We start from the raw sequence: 19,824 nt of genomic DNA on the forward strand, positions 1-19,824 counted from the left end.
AAAGATACATTGAGCACATCAACCATTTACCAAGGGATTTGAGGCAAAAGAAAACCAAAATCCTTAAGGAACAAGAACACCAACTGCTCATGGATCCACCCATGCAGAGACCAAGACAAATTGGAGCAGGTGATGCTCCAAATACTCACACCCAAAGGGCAGGAATAGTTCCACCTGCAGTAGTAAATAATAATTTTGAGATAAAAAGTGGGCTGATTACTATGATTCAGTCAAACAAGTTACATGGTCTGCCTATGGAGGATCCCTTAGACCATCTTGATGAGTTTGATAGGCTCTGTGGCCTGACCAAGATTAATGGAGTAAGTGAAGACAGTTTCAAGCTCAGACTCTTCCTATTTTCACTTGGAGATAAAGCTCACTTGTGGGAGAAGACTTTACCAACAAGAGCAATCACAACCTGGGATGGCTGCAAAAAGGCTTTCCTAGCCAAGTTCTTCTCTAATGCAAGGACTGCTAAACTGAGCAATGAGATATCTGGTTTTTAACAGAAGAATAATGAGACCTTCTGTGAAGCATGGGAAAGATTCAAAGGCTACCAAACCCAGTGTCCTCATCATGGGTTTAGTAATGAGTCCCTACTTAGGACACTGTACAGAGGAGTTCTACCAAAGATCAGAATGTTGCTGGATACTACATCAAAGGGGAACTTTCTCAACAAACATGTGGATGAAGGACGAGAACTGATAGAAAACTTGGCTCAATCAGATGGGAATTACAATGAAGACTTTGATAGGACTGTCCGATTTGTTGAACCTGCCCAGGATGAGAAGTACAAGAAAGATTTGAAGACTGTGCATGACAAGTTAGACAAGATTCTTCTTAGTCAGCAGACAAACATTCACTTTCTTGCTGATGAAGACGCAACAGTTCAAACTGGGGAGAATGAAATGGCTGAGTTGTGTTATGTTCAGAATCAGGGTGGTTTCAAGCCTTACAACCAGTTCAAGAACAACAATCTGTCTTACAGAAGTACTAATGTGGCAAACCCACAAGACCAAGTCTATCCAGCTCAACAGCCCTAACAACATAACAATTATGTACCCAAGCAGCAAAACCAAAGTTTCCACGCTCTAATGTGTCCCCCACCAGGGTTTCAGACTAATCAGAGCCAGGAAACAGATTTAAGAGCTATGATGCAACATATGCTACTTGGACAAGCAAATGGGCAGCTAGAGACAGCAAAGAAGTTGACTGAAATAAATCAGAGGCTGGAATCTTCTTAAGATGATGACCATTGAAAGTCAGATGAAGGGAAAAACAATTGAACAAACAACTGAGTTTGCTAATGCCATTAATCTTCGAAGTGGCAGACAACTACCGGAAAGGATTGGTGTTTTGCCAATCACTGAGGACAGTGATATTCAATATGAGGAGGAGTTTCAATAAGAAACAACTCAGACTGAAAAACAGGTGGAATCCGAGCAACCACTCGACCAGCCACTCGAACCCTCACACGATCGAGTACCTGACCGAGAAGGAAGTCGAGTACCTACCTAGGAAAAGCTCAAACCAGCTGCTACCAAGGAAAAAGAAGTGCGGTTCATTCCACCCCCTTATAAGCCTCCACTACCTTTCCCAGGAAGATTTAAGAAACAGATGGTTGAAAAGTATAAGGCACTGTTTGACAAACAAGTTAGAGAAATTGAGCTTAGGATGCCTTTAATAGATGCCTTTGCTTTGATTCCTCCCTATCAGAAATTCCTGAAAGATGCTGTAATGGAAAGGATCAAAGAAGTTCAAGGAATAGTAGTTCTTAGCCATGAGTGCAGTGCTATAATCCAAAAACAGGTAAACCCACAGAAATTAAGGGATCTAGGTTCTTTCACATTGCCTTGCTCCATTGGTCCTCTGACTTTCAACAGATGCCTTTGTGATTTGGGAGCTTCAGTCAGCCTAATGCCTCTGTCAGTTGCAAAGCGCCTAGGGTTCACAAGGTACAAGCCATGCAATATATCCCTGATCTTAGCTGATAGATCAGTAAGATTGCCACATGGTGTTTTGGAAGACTTAACAGTAAGAGTTGGAACAGTAGAAGTCCCAACAGACTTTGTAGTTCTAGAAATGGATGAGGAACCTAAAGATCCTCTGATCCTAGGAAGATCATTTCTAGCCACATCAGGAGCTATTATAGATGTAAGGAAGGGTAAATTTGATCTCAACTTGGGAGAGGACTTCAGGATGACATTTGACATTTTAGAGACCATGAAGAAACCAACAATTGGAGAACAATCTTTTGGGTTGAAGATATGGACAAATTGGCAGGAGAGCTGATGGAAGAATTATCAGAACAAGATCACCTTAAAACTGCTTTGACCAAAAGTGGGGAAAAAGGATTCCTATATAGAGAAACCAAGGCTTACGAAGAAATGTTAGACTCTTATAGAGAATGTGATATTCCAGAAGCCTTTGAGAGGTTACCAGCATCAAGAGAGGAAGTATGGTCAGTTCAGATAGTAAACACAGAGAACTCGACCATGCACTCGAGTATGCACTCGATAGAGCAGAAGAAGCACTCGGCCGAGCACTCAGCCGAAACTCTCACTGATGACTCGTCTGAGCTAAAAGCACCAAAAGTGGAACTCAAACCACTCCCATCTGGGCTAAGGTACGTATTTCTAGGAATTAACTCTACTTATCCAGTAATAGTAAATGCTAGTTTGAGTAATGAAGAGCTTGATTTGCTAGTTCCTGAGCTTAGAAAGATTAGGAGAGCTATAAGCTATTCCTTAGATGATATCAAGGGAATTTCACCTAGTCTTTGCATACATAGAATTCATCTTGAAAATGAATCTTACTCCAGCATAGAACCCCAAAGAAGACTTAATCCAAACCTTAGAGAAGTAGTAAAGAAAGAGATTCTCAAGGGAGGAATTACTGTAATTAAGAATGATCAAGATGAATTAATCCCAACTAGAACCATAACAGGACATAGGATGTGTATTGAGTACAGAAAACTTAACTCAACTTCTAGAAAAGATCATTTCCCTCTCCCATTTATTGATCAAATGCTTGAAAGGCTAGCTAATCACACCCATTACTGTTTCTTGGATAGATACTCTGGATTTTTCCAAATACCAATTCATCCTAATGATCAAGAAAAGACAACATTCACATGCCAATATGGTACTTTTGCTTATAGAAAAATACCATTTGGACTATGTAATGCACCAGCTACCTTTCAAAGATGCATGATGTCTATCTTTTCTGATTTTATTGAGGATGTTGTTGAAGTTTTCATGGATGACTTCTTTGTCTATGGAGACTCTTTCTCTTCTTGTCTAGGTAACCTATGTAGGGTTCTAAAAAGGTGTGAAGAGACAAATCTGGTTCTAAACTGGGAAAAATGTCACTTCATGGTTCAAGAAGGGATAGTTCTTAGACATAAGATTTCAGAGAAGGGGATTGAGGTTAATAAGGCAAAAATTGAAGTCATGGTCCAACTTCAACCACCAAAGACAGTAAAAGACATAAGAAGTTTCCTGGGACATGTTGGGTTCTACAAGAGATTTATCAAGGATTTTTCCAAGATTGCTAGGCCCTTAACAAGGTTGCTGTGCAAGGAAACTGAGTTCAACTTTGATGAAGAGTGTTTGAAAGCTTTTAAGGAGATCAAAGCTGCTTTGATATCAACACCAATAGGTCAAGCCCCAAACTGGGATCTACCATTTGAAATCATGTGTGATGCTTCTGATTTTGCTGTGGGAGCAGTGCTAGGACAAAAGAAGGACAAGAAGCTGCATGTTATACATTATGCAAGCAGAACTTTAGATGAAACCCAAGGGAGATATTCAACCACAGAAAAGGAACTTATGGCAGTAGTGTTTGCATTTGAGAAGTTCATAAGCTACCTAGTGGGTTCCAAGGTAATTGTGTATACTGATCATGCTGCTTTGAGGCACATTTACTGAAAGAAAGACACCAAACCTAGGCTGTTAAGGTGGATCTTGCTTCTACAAGAATTTGATATGCAAATAGTAGATAAGAAGGGTATAGAGAATGGAGTAGCTGATCATTTGTCCAGAATGCGGATAGACGAGGCTATACCAATTGATGATTCAATACCTGAAGAAAAGCTGATGCAGCTGGAAACTACTCGACCCACCACTCGAGCATGCACTCGATCGAGTGTGTTTGGACACCCGATCGAGCAGGACCAGATGGAGGAATGGATGGCAGTTGACAGTGAAGACTTGCCCTGGTATGCTGACATAGTGAACTATAAAGTTTGTGAAGAATTTCCAGAAGGCATAGACCCTTATAAAAAGAAGAAACTGCTCAAAGATGTCAACAATTACTATTGGGATGAACCCTATCTCTATAAGAAGGGATGAAGTGGAAAGAGTTTAGGAGGTGCATTGCAGAAAATGAAGTGGAAAGAGTTTTGAAGCACTGTCATGGTTCAACTTATGGAGGCCATTTTGCAACATTCAAGACTGCCTAAAAGGTTCTACAAGCAGGACTATGGTGGCCAACTCTGTTCAAAGACACTCACAAGTTTATTACAAGTTGTGATGCTTGCCAAAGGATGGGAAATATTACAAGAAGGAATGAGATGCCCCAAAACCCAATTCTGGATGTGTGGGGAATTGATTTCATGGGACCTTTTAATCCTCCTTCAAATGGGAATGTCTACATATTAGTGGCAGTGGACTATGTCTCCAAGTGGGGAGAGGCTATTGCCAGCCCTACTAATGATCACAAAGTGGTTCTTAAACTTTTTAAGACCATAATCTTCCCAAGGTATGGAATTCCAAGGGCTGTGATTAGTGATGGAGGAACACACTTCATCAACAAGATCTTTGAAGGAATCCTAAGGAAGTATGGAGTTAAACACAAGGTGTCTACAGCCTACTACCCTCAAACAAGTGGGCAAGTTGAAGTGTCAAACAAACAAATCAAGGCCATTCTATCAAGAATAGTAGGAGCAACAAGAAAGGATTGGTCTAGTAAACTTGATGAAACACTTTGGGCCTATAGAACAGCTTTCAAGACACCTATAGGAAGAACACCTATAGGAAGAACCCCATTCCAATTTCATATTCAAATGGTAAAAACTCTCCACCTTGTTCCCTTGTCCCCTCCACTCCTTTATAAGGGCATAAATTCGAGCATAAGCACCACACAATCTCTCTTGCATAAACATTTCAGATTCTTGATAGAAACAATTCAGTTCTTTCATTCCTTTTGGTTCACTAACCTATTAATTCGAGTTTTGAGTTTATTCTTTCAAGTTTCTTTTGAAATGACCTCACAAGAAAGAGCTACTGCCCGCCGAGAAGCTGCTAAGCTTGTAGCTACCAGTTTCCTTGAGTTTCAAAAGGTACCTTACAATCCAAGAGAAACTGGGGAAGACACTCGACCAGGACTCGACCACGCACTCGGTCAAGTGTGCGGTCGAGTGACTCATCGAGTCATAGAGCGCAGAAGAACCAAATTGAGGAAGACGATTGGGTCATGAGTGAGAGTGAGGGCGAGTTGGTGTTTGACTTCTCTAAGTAAAGAAGACATAAGGGAAAAGGGAAGAGGCCAGCTCAAGAACACCAAGAAGAAGAGAATGGAAGTGAAGAAGAAGAAGAGGTGGAAGAAGAATCTGGTTTCCAGATCCCAAGCCTACTCTATGAAGCTTTCATGAAGATGAGCATCCAAGGAACAAGATATCCACATAAAGAAACCATGGAGAAGTTGGGTATTGCTGAAGATGTTGAGTTTCTGTTTGAGAAATGCAACTTAAGCATATTCATGGGTTTGTGCTTGGAGGGGTATATGGAAGAGAGTTGTGAATTTCTATCCACCATCAAGCTTCATCTCTTCACAAGCATGGACCAAGACATGGGAGCTGGTTACATTGACTTCACCATCAAGGGCAAGAAGTATGAGCTGTCACTCAAGCAGCTAGCCACACTCTATGGGTCTGAAGTTGGAAGTGAAGAGGACATGGTCATACCCAAGGAAGAACCTTTTGCTGCTTGGGAGACAATTGGAGACAACAAGCTTTATTCTTCTTCCAAGACCAAGAGTTCAAAGATAAGGAGTCCAGTCCTAAGGTACTTCCACAAAGCTTTAGCAAATACATTCTTTGCTAGGAAGGAAACTGGAAACTTGAATGAGGGAGAGCTTAAGATGATTGATGTAGCACTCTATGGAATCATCACACAAGCAAGAGATGGGATTGTTATCCTTGGGAGCAGTGTGGATACAGATTTGGATATGGTCCTCATTGACCAATTCATCTATTATAGAAGCTGGGTTAGCAAGCTGCACAAGTGGAAATCAACTGGAGTTCTAACTATTGGAGGTATCATCACTCCAATCCTTGTAGCTGAAAATGTACCACTTCAAGGAGAGAAAGCCAAACCAAGATGGATAGACACCCAATATCTCACTTCCACCCTCATTCTAGCAAAGGAGTTGCATCATGGGAACTCTTCAACTTTGAGCATCCAACAGTGGGGAAGACTCAACTTGTTCTACCTAATCAAGCACTCACCACCATAAGAGAAGGGCTGAACATTGACTTTTGGCCAGCTGCTGAATTCTTATTTGATGGTGCAGATCAAGAAAGAGAAGATCAAGCTAGAGATGTGGTGATGGCTGATGGGGAAGAACAGTTTTATTTTGAAGAGTATGAACCAAGCCCAAGAGATAGTAGAGGGGTTAGAGAGACAAGCAAAAGGGTAACACTTTTACAAAAGTGGAACAAGTGGCATGGGAAGACTGTGGATAAATTGAAGAAGAAGATGGGTAAGATGGCTAAGTCCATAAAGGGTTTAAAGAAGGAAATTGCTGAGTTAAAGAGTGGAGATTCATCACCAGCACCATCAAGCCCTTTGAGGAGGAGCAGCTCAACTAGAGCATTGTCCAGAGCTGAAAACCCGGTGATACCAGCTAGAGATTCACTGCATGAGCCAATTCACAGGGAGAGAGGTTCAAGCCGCACAGAACTTCAGTTTTCGAGGCACTCGAGCACCCACTTGACCGAGCACCTCCGATGTACTCGATCGAGCACCTGACCAGACCTCCTTATGGCTTTCCAGCTCCAACAGGTTATCAACCTTATCCCTATGGTCCAGCTTACCCACCCTTTCCACCTCAGTACTTCATGGACCCAGCCCTTTTGCAACAATACTATGAGCACCAAAGTCAACAATTCTACCCACAACAGGCCACTCGACCAGCCAGCTCGACCCAGCACTCGACCGAGCACTCGATCGAGTTGCAACAGATGGCCATAGTCGAGTACCCTGTTTCTCCTCTTCCAAGTCAGAGTCAAGACCCCAGCTACACATTTAACAGCAAGAAAGAGGATGTGGACAACTTTTTCCAAAATCCCTAAGGTACCAATTTCACCTTTACCTTGTAAATACCATTGCATTTCTTGTTTTGTTTTATTTAAGTCTTATTAGAATTTGCATTTCATCTAAGGCATAGATAAACCAAAAAAAAAAAAAAAGAAAAAACAGAGTGTTCATGTAGTTTGCATTGCATAATAGGATCTTGTTTAGCATGTTTCATATAGGAATGTTTCATATTTGCATTAGGGATCTATGATGAGTTTAGCCTTGTTAGCTTGCTTGAATTCACTAAACTAGGATCAATGCCCAAGTTAATAGTACTTTGATGCTAGTTGAGTGGCTAGAAACATAAGATTGAACCAAGTCTAGAATTCCTATATTTCATTCTGTCTAAACTGAAGTATGTTGTGATATGAAACCATTTCCTATTTATAAGAACCTAATATTGGCTTTTAATTATCAGTTTGTGCATTGCTTCAAACTCATGGATAATTTATACATATTTGGATCATCTTTTCCCATTTTCACCACTCTTGTTGATCCAAATAGCTGATTTCATCATTGAATCAGTTTCCCCTACCCTAAACCAACCCTTCTTTCAAGCCATGTTAAATCTTGTGTGTGTAAGGCCTATTTTGGGGTTGAGCTTGGTAGAAAGTGTTAGGTTTGAACTGACAAGAATAAGACTTATGTAGTTCTAGTTTGCATTTTTCAAACTAGATAGGACTAGGTGGTTTAAATTCTGGGTTTGGGACTTGGTGAGTTCAAAAAGAAAAGAAAAGAGTGAAAAGAGAAAGGAAAGGGTAAAGTCCTTAGGAGGGAAATGTTTTAAAGAAATTCTAAACTCTAAGTGAAAGAATGGGAGCATTAAAAGTTCTGAGTAAGGTTCTGGTCAAAGAAAAGAAAGAAAGAAAAGAAGAGTCTAGTGAAAAGCTTTATGACTTGGGAAAAAAGTAAGAGTAAGAACCTTAAGCAATTAAGAAAGAAACCCCATTTCACTAAGAGAAATCAAGTAAAAAACCCCTCCTAGGACAGAAAAACAAAGATAAAAAGGGCAAAAGAGAAAGGATGAAGTTAAAGGGTAGAAATAGGACATCATGAGTTTAGAATGATTAGGAACAAACACTTTGGGTGCCTTTGGGTAGAGAAGGTTCTGTTCTTGTATTTGTCTAAGTGATCTTACCTTTAGCCTTCTTCTAAAGCTCAATCCATTTTTTTTTGTGAGAGAACCCTTGTTATTGATAAGCCCCACTCAAAAGAGAGACCATTTTTTTGTCTCTAAACCCTTATTACCAAGCCAAATGAGTTTAAGCACTGCATAATCTGATTCATGTTCTTGTTAAATGAATGTTAAAGGAAACGCATATGGAAGTTTAAGGCTTGAATCAATTAAGGTTGTGAAAGGCTTGTCTAAAATATTTAAGTACAGCTCATTCACCTTGCATCCTAGTACTAGTCTATTAGCATGTTTAAGGTTCTGAGATCCCACTTTCAAACCTCACTTTCCTACTCAAGTCTTGTTTGTTTTCTTGAGGGAAAGCAAAGACTAAGTTTGGGGGTGTTGATGTTCACATATTTTACTAGCTTATTAGGTCATCATTGAGTAGTTTTAGGGCTGTTTATGCATTAGGGTAGATTTGCATTGCACTGCATTGCTTTTTGCATAAACAAGTGATTTAGGACCTAATGGAGCATGGATAAGTGCTGAGGGAGAGTGAAGCCATCAAGAGAAGCATACAAAGGAGCTAGAGCAGAAGAGAATCAAGGTCCGGAAGTTCACTCAACCACCACACTCGACCAGACACTCGACCGTGTGCTAAGAGGGACTCAACCGACTGAAAGGAGCAGAAGAAGACCTGACTTGACCACGCAATCGACCGAGCACATGGTCGAGTCAACCGAGCCGCCTCTCTATTTTGTCCTGTAGCCATTTTAGGTCTTCCCTACTTTTCTATAGATACCCTTTGCACTCTATGGCCGCTGACAAGCCACTTTATAGAGAAAAAATATCTGAAAACCTAGTTTTTACCCTTTTTGGGATTTTAGCTTTTAAGTTTACATCATCAGCACTTTTAAGCTTTTTCTTGAGATTTTCATCCCTTGTTGCTTCTGTAACTTTTTGGGTATTGAGAATCTAAGTTTATTCGCTTTCTGTTTGATTTACTTCCAAACTCAATACTCTTCTTATCCAATTTTGCATTTAGAACTTTATCAGCCTCCTCTTGACTTGATATAAGCTCTTCCATCATCTTCAAGAGCTTGTCTTCAGTGTGAGAACTCCTTGAAGTGATTGGTTTTTGAGTGTCATAGAAAAAATTTTCTTTGACATTGACATTCATGACTTATTGCGGATCAAAGTGATGTTCCATTGCAAATCATGGCACGTCCGCATGGTACGACGTGAAAGAATGGTCAGCTGGCCAGTAAGCTGGTCCCATGAATGCTCGGCCTTGAGATGGTCGAGTGTGAGAGCGGCGACAAGGGCGCCTAAGTGGTGGTACATGAACTGGTCGAGAGTGACCAAGGCAAGGACCTTGCAGCGAGTGAGTTTGCGGACCGGATGGGTCTCCGGCCGTGGCTCAATAATGTGACATGAGTTGTGCGATTGGTAGATTCTCAAAATCTCCTGGGAGAGCGTCGAGGTTCATCCTCAAGATCTCCTGAAACAATTGAAAATCAAAAAGAAAAATTAAAAAGCAAGGTGTCCTAGACGTTACTCTAGTTCCTAGACTCTTGTAAACAAACAATCTCTCCCCGGCAACGACGCCAAAAAGCTTGTGATGCGTGTGATATTTCGCTTCAAAGTCTTTTACCTTAAAAAGATCATACGACTACTACAAGTGCACAGTTAATCGTTTGTAGTATTTAAAGATCGATCCCACAGAGAGAGAGTTGTTGTTTAGAAAATCCGTCGGAAGAGATACAAGGCTAGGACTCAATGAAAATAGGGTTTTGGTTGTCACGGTCGTAAGTAAGCAATAACGTAAATAAATCGCAAGTAAAATAAATGAGACAAGCGTTGGGCATCAAGGGAACTCGCAGGGGATCAATGATCTATATATCTAGAAAAGTTTAGGGTTAGTTTGTTTATCTAAGACTTGGACTACAAAACACGAATGAACCGTTAACTTATAGATCCCTATACTTCGTTACTCAACTTTCGCAGGCAACGACGCATAAATCAAAGCATTTAAAACATGTTCGATTATAATCCATGAAGTTCCATAGGTAAGTGGTATGTGCTTCCTATGACATGACACACATCTAAGCTAGGTCAAGCACACATGCAAGTTTTTGGCGACATAGATAGTTCATGAGGCTAACTTAAAGCATTAAGCAAAGACATAGAATTAAAATATAGAATAAACAGAATAGAAATCTAACAAACCTTAAACATAGCCACCTAAACTAAGATAATATCCTCCGTGACGGGCCGCCATGATGGTTGCTAATCAGGCTGTCATTAAAGTCCACTTGGCTTCAAACTTATCTTCTCGTCGGTTTATAACACGTCTCGGTAAATCGAGAATAACTACCTGGTGAGTGAACGAATTGACTTGATTCCACTTCGAGGAGAAAGATGACTCTTTCAGCTTTCCATAGACACGTCAAAATGTGAGTTATGGAAGTTCTTTCAAAGTGGCCCGTACTGTAAAGTTCTGAATATTTCCTGAAACTTATTTTCCTTGTCTTTTGGTCATTTTTGCTATAAAACTTGTAAAACCTTCTTGAAACCTAAAATACTTGATAAGAGACATTAAAGCCTTGAAATCATATCAAACTCTTCCTAAATGCATACTAAAACTATAGCTAAAATGGGTAAAATAATGATGTTATCACAGTGAAAACTGATTTATTTTACAATTGGGTCGACACCAACCCTGTCAGTAGGCGGCTGATACTTGTTTCTATGGTTTGTTTGTGTTTGTTTGTTGCTTGTTTAACATTCGAATCTCAGTTTCTTGTGTGTATAGCCAAGTAGATGGGATGATTGCCTCACTAAGTGTTTATGACAATACTCATGCATCTCAATTTGTGTTTGTGGTGAAGGTAAAGGCAAACTGTGATCGTGGAAACAAGACGATAAAGAAGAGGATGTTCTAGAGGCTTGGTTGTTTGTTCTATGCTGTTGTTAGGTAGCTATGATGGAATGTAGTGGTCTAGAACTGTTGTTTAGGTTGCGGTTTCATTGTTCTATGAGTTGCTATTTGGTATGGATGATTAGATATTATTGAATTATTTATTTGGTTATTTAAATCATTGGTTTAATATTTGGTTATTTCCACTGTTTGGTTTGATTGTGGTTAGGTGGTTAGTGAGTATAAGATAACTAGATTATTATTATTATTTAAAAAAATGGGTCGGTCATTTCAGGCTTTCACTAATCCCATGAATTTGGATAGTGTCAATTTTCTGGTATGTATGCAAGTAGATATTGTGGACTGATCATCTACCAAATATTTTTGTTATTAATATGCAACCTTGATTTTTCACGAGTATTTAGTCAATTGACAATGGTGGTGAAACCATGCTATGTAATTGACATAAATGACTCTATATGTAGGGAAATAAATCAAAAGAATATATTATTTTGCATCTTTAACCAGGAAAAAAATATTAAACATATTTAGTGTTGTTAAATATTATATATATAATTAGTCTAGGTGAAGTTAAACTCATTAAAAAAATTTTGAGAGAATATCACTAAAATAATTGCTATCACTATGAAACCTTTTATAGCATTTTGTTTTACTATCATCTTCATCATATCTTTTGTTCATTGTCTTCATACAACTGCTGAAAGTTCGGGTAATTGTTTATTATTATTGAAACTCGTATCTTTCTTGTGTGTTTGTGAAATGGAATTTGAATGAATGATATGATGATGAACAATGGTGAAAGCAGGGTGTTTCAATTCCCCTTATGCAATTGTAGTATAAGAGGTATCAATCATAAATGAGTGAATGCAAGCAATCAGGATGAGCAATACTTGTCTAAGTTAAGCCAATTATAGAGGGTGTTTGTCACTAACAACCTATTGAAGAATGTAAAATGCAGAATGTAAAAGCTGAATGGACAAGATACTAAATGTAATGGAACAGAATGATTATGGCAATAATGAAACTAGAACAGAGATCAAACTATAGTAATGCATGTAATGAACTAATGCAAGGAAAGTGATGAACAAGAAACTAAATGAATGCAACAGAAATGCAACTAGAATGAAATAAGAAACAAGACAGGACAGACACAAATCATAAACAAGAGTTCTGGGAATGAACTCGAGCAAGCAATTGATCGAGTGTAGATCGAGTGCAGGGTCGAGCTGGACAAAAACGTAAAACAGAGCAATGCAGACAAAACAGAGCAAGACAAAAGTAAATAAAACAACGATCAAACAACATGATTTAGACTAAGAAATCAATAGACCAGGAAGGTCTTAGGGATGGATTCATGGGCTCAACTTAGATTGTGGTTATCTAACTTGATCAACAAACCTCAATCAACATGAGCTAATCTCTAGACATTAATCTCTAAGAACATGTTAATCCACTCTCATGGCAAAAACAATCAAGCTCATATATTTCTAGACTTGTTCTCACAAAGTAAAGAATCTATACAAGCAAGCATTAAGCAATATGTCAAGAATCAAACAAGACTTCTAATCTCTTAGCAAGCCTAATGATAATCTCTAGATCTAGCCTTATCTATGCACCTTAGACATTGGTGTGATGCTAAGAAGCTTGAGATCAAACCCTACCCTCTCAGTTATAGGATCAGCATTAAGAACATTTAGCCTAGAAGAAATCTACAACAATCAAGCTTGACCAAATCAAATAACCACAACATCCATTCAGCCTAAACCATCCCTAAGAGCTAAGGAAACTACTCACAATCACACATGATGAACAGCAAAGTCATAAACCTAGAAAAACACGAAACTTACATGATTAGAAAGATAAAACAAAGATCTACAATATTGGAGAAGGAATCAAACTCGAATTCTTGGTACTTTGAAAGTTATGAAACAAACAAGTATGAAGAATTTTGTGTTTTCTCCTTCAAAAGAGGTAAAAGATCTAAGAAAATAAAAGTGCAAAAAGCATAAATTCCCAAAAGGGTAAAATGCTAGGTTTGAGAATATCTAAAAAGCTGCCCCCCTTGTGGCTGCAGGGTACAAGGTCCTTAAATAGGAAAAAGGAAGGGAAGCCCTAAAAATGCTAAAAGACAAAATAGCCAGGTGGCTCGGCCAACTCGACACGGTGCTCGGTCGAGTGACCGGTCGAGTTGGGTTTTCTTGTGCTCCTTCCACACGGTCGAGTCACTCTCAGCACACGGTCGAGTGGGCAGTCGAGTTGGACTCCGAACCTTGGTTCTTCAGCCTTAGCTCTCTTGCTTTCTCCTCATGATTGCTTCACTTCTCTTCAGCATTGCTTCCATGCTCCTTAAGCTCCAAAATCACCTGTTTATGCATGAAAAGATGCAAATGCAATGCAACTAAACTCTAATGCAAGAACAGTCCTAAAGCTATGCAATAATGGTCAAAATGGATAGCAAAAGATGCAAAAGATGTGAATATATTAAGGGAAAACAGGGTAAAATATATGAACATCAACACCCCCAAACTCAGTTTTTGCTTGCCCTCAAGCAAATGAACAAGACATAAGAAGGTAGGTGAGGTTTGAAAGTGGGATCTCAGCTCCTAAAGCTTGCAAATAGACCATCTAGAATCAATGTCTAAGTTACTAGTACTATGATGCAAGTTGAATGAGCTATACTTAAAGATTTTAGACAAGCATATCACAACCTTTACTGATAAAGACAAGTGATGTTCATATATTTTACCCTGTTTTCCCTTAATATATTCACATCTTTTGCATCTTTTGTTATCCATTTTGACCATTATTGCATAGCTTTAGGACTGTTCTTGCATTAGAGTTTAGTTGCATTGCATTTGCATCTTTTCATGCATAAACAGGTGATTTTGGAGCTTAAGGAGGATGGAAGCAATGCTGAGGAGAAGTGAAGCAATCATGAGGAGAAAGCAAGAGAGCTAAGGCTGAAGAACCAAGGTCCGGAGTCCAACTCGACTGCCCACTCGACCAGACACTCGACCGTGTGCTGAGAGGGACTCGACCGAGTGGGAGGAGCACAAGAGGAGCCAACTCGACCGGTCACTCGACCGAGCATCATGTCGAGTTGGTCGAGCTGCCTGGCTATTTTGTCTTTTAGCGTTTTTAGGGCTTCCACTACTTTTTCTATATAATGGCTTGTACCTGCAGCCACCAAAAGAGTCCAGCTTTTTAGAGAGTCAAAAACCTAGTTTTTACCTTTTTTAGAATTATTCCTTTTGCACTTTATTTTCTTAGATCTTGTACTTTTTTTAAAAGGAGAAAAAGACTAAATTCTTCAATATTGTTTGTTTCATAACTTTCTTAATATTGAGAATTTGAGTTTGGTTCTTTCTTCAATATTATAGTCTTTGATTTATCTTTCTAATGATGCAAGTTTCAGTATTTTCTGGGTTTATGACTTTGTTGTTCATCATGTGTTCTTGTGAGTAGTTGCTTAGGATCTTGAGGATGGGTTAGGCTGGTTTGTGTTTGAGGTTTGTTTGATTTGGTCAAGCTTGATTGTTGTAGATCTCTTCTAGGCTAGATGTTCTTAATGCTGATCCTATATCTGAGAGGGTAGGATCTGATTTCAAGCCTCTTAGCATCACACCAATGTCTAAGGAGCATAGATAAGGCTAGATCTGGAGACTATCATTAGGCTTGCTAAGAGATTAGAAGTCTTGTTTGATTTTTGACATATTGCTTAATGCCTACTTGTGTAGATTTTTTACTTTGTGAGAACAAGTCTAGAGATGCATGAGTTTGATTGTTTCTTGCCATGAGAGTGGATTAAACATGTCTTAGAAATATATGTCTAGAGATTAGCTCAACTTGTTTGAGATTTGTTGACCAAGTTAGATGACCTCAATCATAGTCCAGCCCATGAATCCCTCCTGAAGACCTTCCTTGTTTATTGATTTCTTAGCTTAAATCCTGTTGTTTGATCGTTGTTTGATTTGCTTTTGGTATTGCTCTGTTTTTCTTGTGTTGCTCTGTTTTGCGTACTTGTCCAGCTCGACCCTGCACTCGATTAGCACTCGATCGAATGCTTGCTCGAGTTCCAACCCAGAACTTGTGTTTATGATTTGTGTTTGTCCTGTTTCACTCTAGTTGCATTTCTGTTGCATTCATTTAGTATCCTGTTCATTACTTACCTTGCATTAGTTCAATACTTGCATTATCATAGTTTCTATTTCTGTTTTAGCTTCATAATTGTCATAATCATTCTGTTCCATTTGCATTTAGCTCCTAGTTCTTGTAGTTTTACTTTCTGCATTTTACTTTTCATCATAAGATTGTTAGTGACAAACAACCTTTACATCCGGCTTGACTTAGACTCATATGCACATCTTGATTGATCACAAGCACTCAGATTGGATTGACACCTCTTATACTACAATTGCATAAGGGGAATTGAAACACCCTGACATCCATTCATTCATAAGTCATCATTACATACATCATTCATCACCACACCCACAAAAAGACATGTTTCAATTTGGCGTCGTTGCCCATTTGAGTTTGTTTTGTGACATTTAGGATCATTATTAGTCTAAGATTAAGTTCGTTCATACACTTGTGAAGTTACTGAACTCGAATCATCTTTTGCTTGGCTGTCTTGAGTTTCAGGTACCCACTCGACCACCCACTCGACCACCACTCGACCGAGCAGTGATCGAGCACCTGATCAAGTCAGAAGCCGGATCCAAATAGCCATCACTTCCCAGTCGACTCGACCACCCACTCGAGCCTGCGCTCGACCGTGTACTTGTTCGAGTCTGTACTCGAGTTTGTTGATGCACATGAAACTGACTTTCTTTGTGGTGTATGAATGAATGATGTATGGAATGATGATGTATGGAATGAATAGAAGTCAGGGTGTTTCAATTCCCCTTATGCAGTTGCAGTATAAGAGGTGTCAATCCTATCTGAGTGATTGTGAACAATTAAGATGTGCATATGAGTCTAAGTCAAGCCAATTGTAAAGATTGTTTGTCACTAACAATCCTAAAATGAGATATGAAATGCAGAAAGTAAAAACAACTAGAACAGGACACTAAATGCAAACAGAACAAACAACTTAAAGCTATAATGAAACTAGAACAAAGATAGAAACTATGCTAATGAACTAATGCAAGACAAGTAATGAACAGGAAACTACGTGAATGCAATGGAAATGAAACAGGAATGAAACAAGACAATCACAAATCAAAAACACAAGTTCTGGGGATGAACTCGAGCAGCACTCGACCGAGTGTAGGTCGAGTACGTGGTCGAGCTAGACTTAAACGTGAAAACAGAGCAACACAAGAAAAACAGAGCAATGCTAAAACCAATCAAACAACAAGCAAGCAATGATATTTAGACTAGGATTTCAATAAACAAAGAAGGCCTTGAGGAGGGATTCATGGGCTGAGCTAATCATTGTGGTTATCTAACTTGGTCAACAAATCTCAAGCAAACATTGAGATGATCTCTAGATATACTATTCTAATACATGTTTAATCCACTCTCATGGCAAGAAACAATCAAACCTATGCAATTCTAGACTTGTTCTCACAAAGAAAAGAATCTACACAAGCAGGCATTAAGCAATACATCTCAAACCAAACAAGACTTCTAATCTCTTAGCAAGCCTAATGGTAAGCTCTAGATCTAGCCTTATCTAGGCTCCTTAGACATTGGTGTGATGCTAAGATGCTTGAAATCAAACCCTAACCTCTCAGATATAGGATCAGCATTAAGATCATCTAGCCTAGAAGAGATCTACAACAATCAAGCTTGACCAAATCAAACAAACCACAAGATCAACCCAGCCTAACCCATCCTCAAGGTCCTAAACAAACTACTCACAAGAACACATGGTGAAATATGTCAAAAACCCAGAAAATAATGAAACTTGCATCATTAGAAAGATGAAACAGAGATCTACAATATTGATGAAGGAATAAAACTCGAAATCTTAATACTTTGAAAGTTATGAAACAAACAAAATATAAGAATCTAGTCTTTCTCTCTCAAACAAGTACAAAATCTAAAATAAAAGAAAAGTGCAAAAGGAATGATATCTAAAAAAGGTAAAAACTAGGTTTTAGACTCTCTAAAAAGCTGGACTCCTTTGTGGCTGCAGGTACAAGAGCTTTATATAGAGGGTGAGGTGGAAGCCCTAAAAATACAAAAAGTCAAAGTAGTCAACGGCTCGGTCAACTCGACCAGTGCTCGGTCGAGTGGGGGGGTCGAGCTGGCTTCTCTCGTGCGTTCTCCACTCGGTCGAGTCCTCCTCAGCACACGGTCGAGTGGTGGTCGAGTGGTGCGGTCGAGTTGGATTCCGGACCTTGATTCTACAACCTTAACTCTCTTGTTTTCTCCTCAGGATTGCTTCACTTCTCTTCAGCATTGCTTCCATGCTCCTTAAGCTCCAAAATCACCTGTTTATGCATGAAAAGATGCAAATGCAATGCAACTACACTCTAATGCATGATTAGTCCTAAAGCTACACCATAATGGCCTAAATGGATACCAAAAGATGCAAAAGTTGTGAATAAACTAAGGGAAAACAAGGTAAAATATATGAACATCAACACCCCCAAACTTAGTCTTTGCTTGCCCTCAAGCAAATAATCAAGACAAAAGAAGGTAGGTGAGGTTTGAAAGTGGGATCTCAGCTCCTAAAGCTTGCAAATAGACTATCTAGAATCAATGTCCAAGTTACTAGTACTATGATGCAAGTTGAATGAGCTATACTTAAAGACTTTAGACAAGCATATCACAACCTTCACTGATTTGAGCCTTAGACATCCACATGCATTCAAATCAACCATTTCCTTTAACATTCATTAATCAAGAACATGAATCAATTCTATGCAATGCTTAAACTCATTTGGCTTGGCAGTAAAAGGTTTAGAGACAATGATGGTCTCTTTTTAGAGTAGGGCTTATCAATATCAAGGTTCTCTCATAAAAAAAAAAAAAAAAAAAAATGAATTGAGCTTTAGAAGAATGCTAAAGGTAAGAACACTTAGACACATACAAGAACAAAACCTTGTCTACCCAAAGGCACCCAAAGTGTTTATCCTATCAATCTAAACCCAATTGGTCCTAGTGCTACCCTTTAACTTCTTTTCTTCTTTTTCACCCTTTTCTCTTTTGGTTTTAAAGTCTTAGGAGAGGTTTCTTATTTGATCTTTCTAGTGGAATGGGGGATTCTTACTTATTTGCTATGGTTCTCTTTTCTTCTTATTCTTAAGACATATATAAGCATTTTGCTAGACTTCTCTTTTCTTTCTTTCTTTTCTTTAACTAGAACCATCTTTAAACAACCTTATTCTTCCCATTCTTTCACTAGACTTTAAATTTTCTTAAACACATTCCCCTCCTAAAGACTCTAACCTTTTCTTTCTCTTTTTCCTCTTTTCTTTTCATAATAGTCAAGTCCCAAACCCAACAAGTGAACCACCTAGTCCTATCTAGTTTGAAAAATGCAAACTAGAACTACACAAGGCTTTACTCTTGTCAGTTCAAACCTAACACTTTCTACCAAGCTCAATCCCAAAAATAGGCCTCACACACACAAGAATAAACATGGCTTGAAAGAAGGTTTGGTTTAGGGGTAGGGGAACTGATTCTTAATGAGGAAATCAGCTACTTGGATCAACAAGAGTGGTAAAAAGGAAGAAGATGATCCAAATATGTATGTGGTATCCATGAGTTTAAAGCATTGCACACATTGATAATTGAAAGTCAATATTAGGTTCTTATAATTAGGAAATGGTTTCAAATCTCAACATGCTTCAATTTAGACCAAATGCAATGTAGGAATTCAAGGCCTGGTTCAATCTTATTCTAACCACTCAACTAGCATCAAAGTACTATTAACGTGGGCATTGATCCTAGTCTAGTGAATAAACAAGCTAATAAGGGAATACTCATCATAGATCCCTAATGCAAGTACTATACAATCCTACATGAAACATGCTAAACAAGATCCTAATGTGCATTGCAAACTACATGAACACTCTTTTTTTATAAAGATTTTTGCAAAAAATTTCAAATTTTTAGGGTTTTTCTATGCCTTAGATGCTATGCAAGTATTAACATGATTATGCTAAAAATTTGAAATAAGAATCACAAAACACAATGTCAAATGCTATCTGAAACCCTCCCCCAAACTTAAATCACACAGTCCCTGTGTGAAAGAAATTTGATTGAGGATTCAAGATGAAAAACAAAAAACAAAACACAATGTCAAATGCTATGATATCTACAAGGGAAGGTGATAGTGGTACCTTAGGGATTGTGGAAGTAGTTGTCCACATCCATCTGCATGCTGTCATAGGAGTAGTTGGGGTCTTATTGGTGACTTGGAGGTGGAGATTGGGGCAGCTCGACGATGGGGA

General features: G+C 38.8%; 1 protein-coding gene and 1 non-coding gene across 2 annotated transcripts; one reads left to right on the forward strand and one right to left on the reverse strand.

The window, feature by feature from the left end:
* Positions 1-476: 476 nt before the first annotated feature.
* LOC147921023 (small nucleolar RNA R71) lies at positions 477-583 on the reverse strand. The gene has a single exon (XR_015591810.1). It is a non-coding gene; the product is annotated as a small nucleolar RNA R71 (small nucleolar RNA).
* A 1,034-nt stretch (positions 584-1,617) lies between these two features.
* Positions 1,618-4,352, forward strand: LOC104768194 (uncharacterized). Its single transcript, XM_087501348.1, has 4 exons — positions 1,618-2,164; positions 2,284-3,037; positions 3,161-3,884; positions 3,933-4,352. Exons 1-4 carry the CDS (start codon positions 1,618-1,620, stop codon positions 4,350-4,352), a joined length of 2,445 nt encoding a protein of 814 aa, XP_087357474.1.
* Positions 4,353-19,824: the final 15,472 nt, after the last annotated feature.

The sequence above is a fragment of the Camelina sativa genome, chromosome 19, assembly GCF_030686135.1.
Source record: "Camelina sativa cultivar CO46 ecotype springtype chromosome 19, ASM3068613v1".
NCBI lineage: Eukaryota > Viridiplantae > Streptophyta > Magnoliopsida > Brassicales > Brassicaceae > Camelina > Camelina sativa.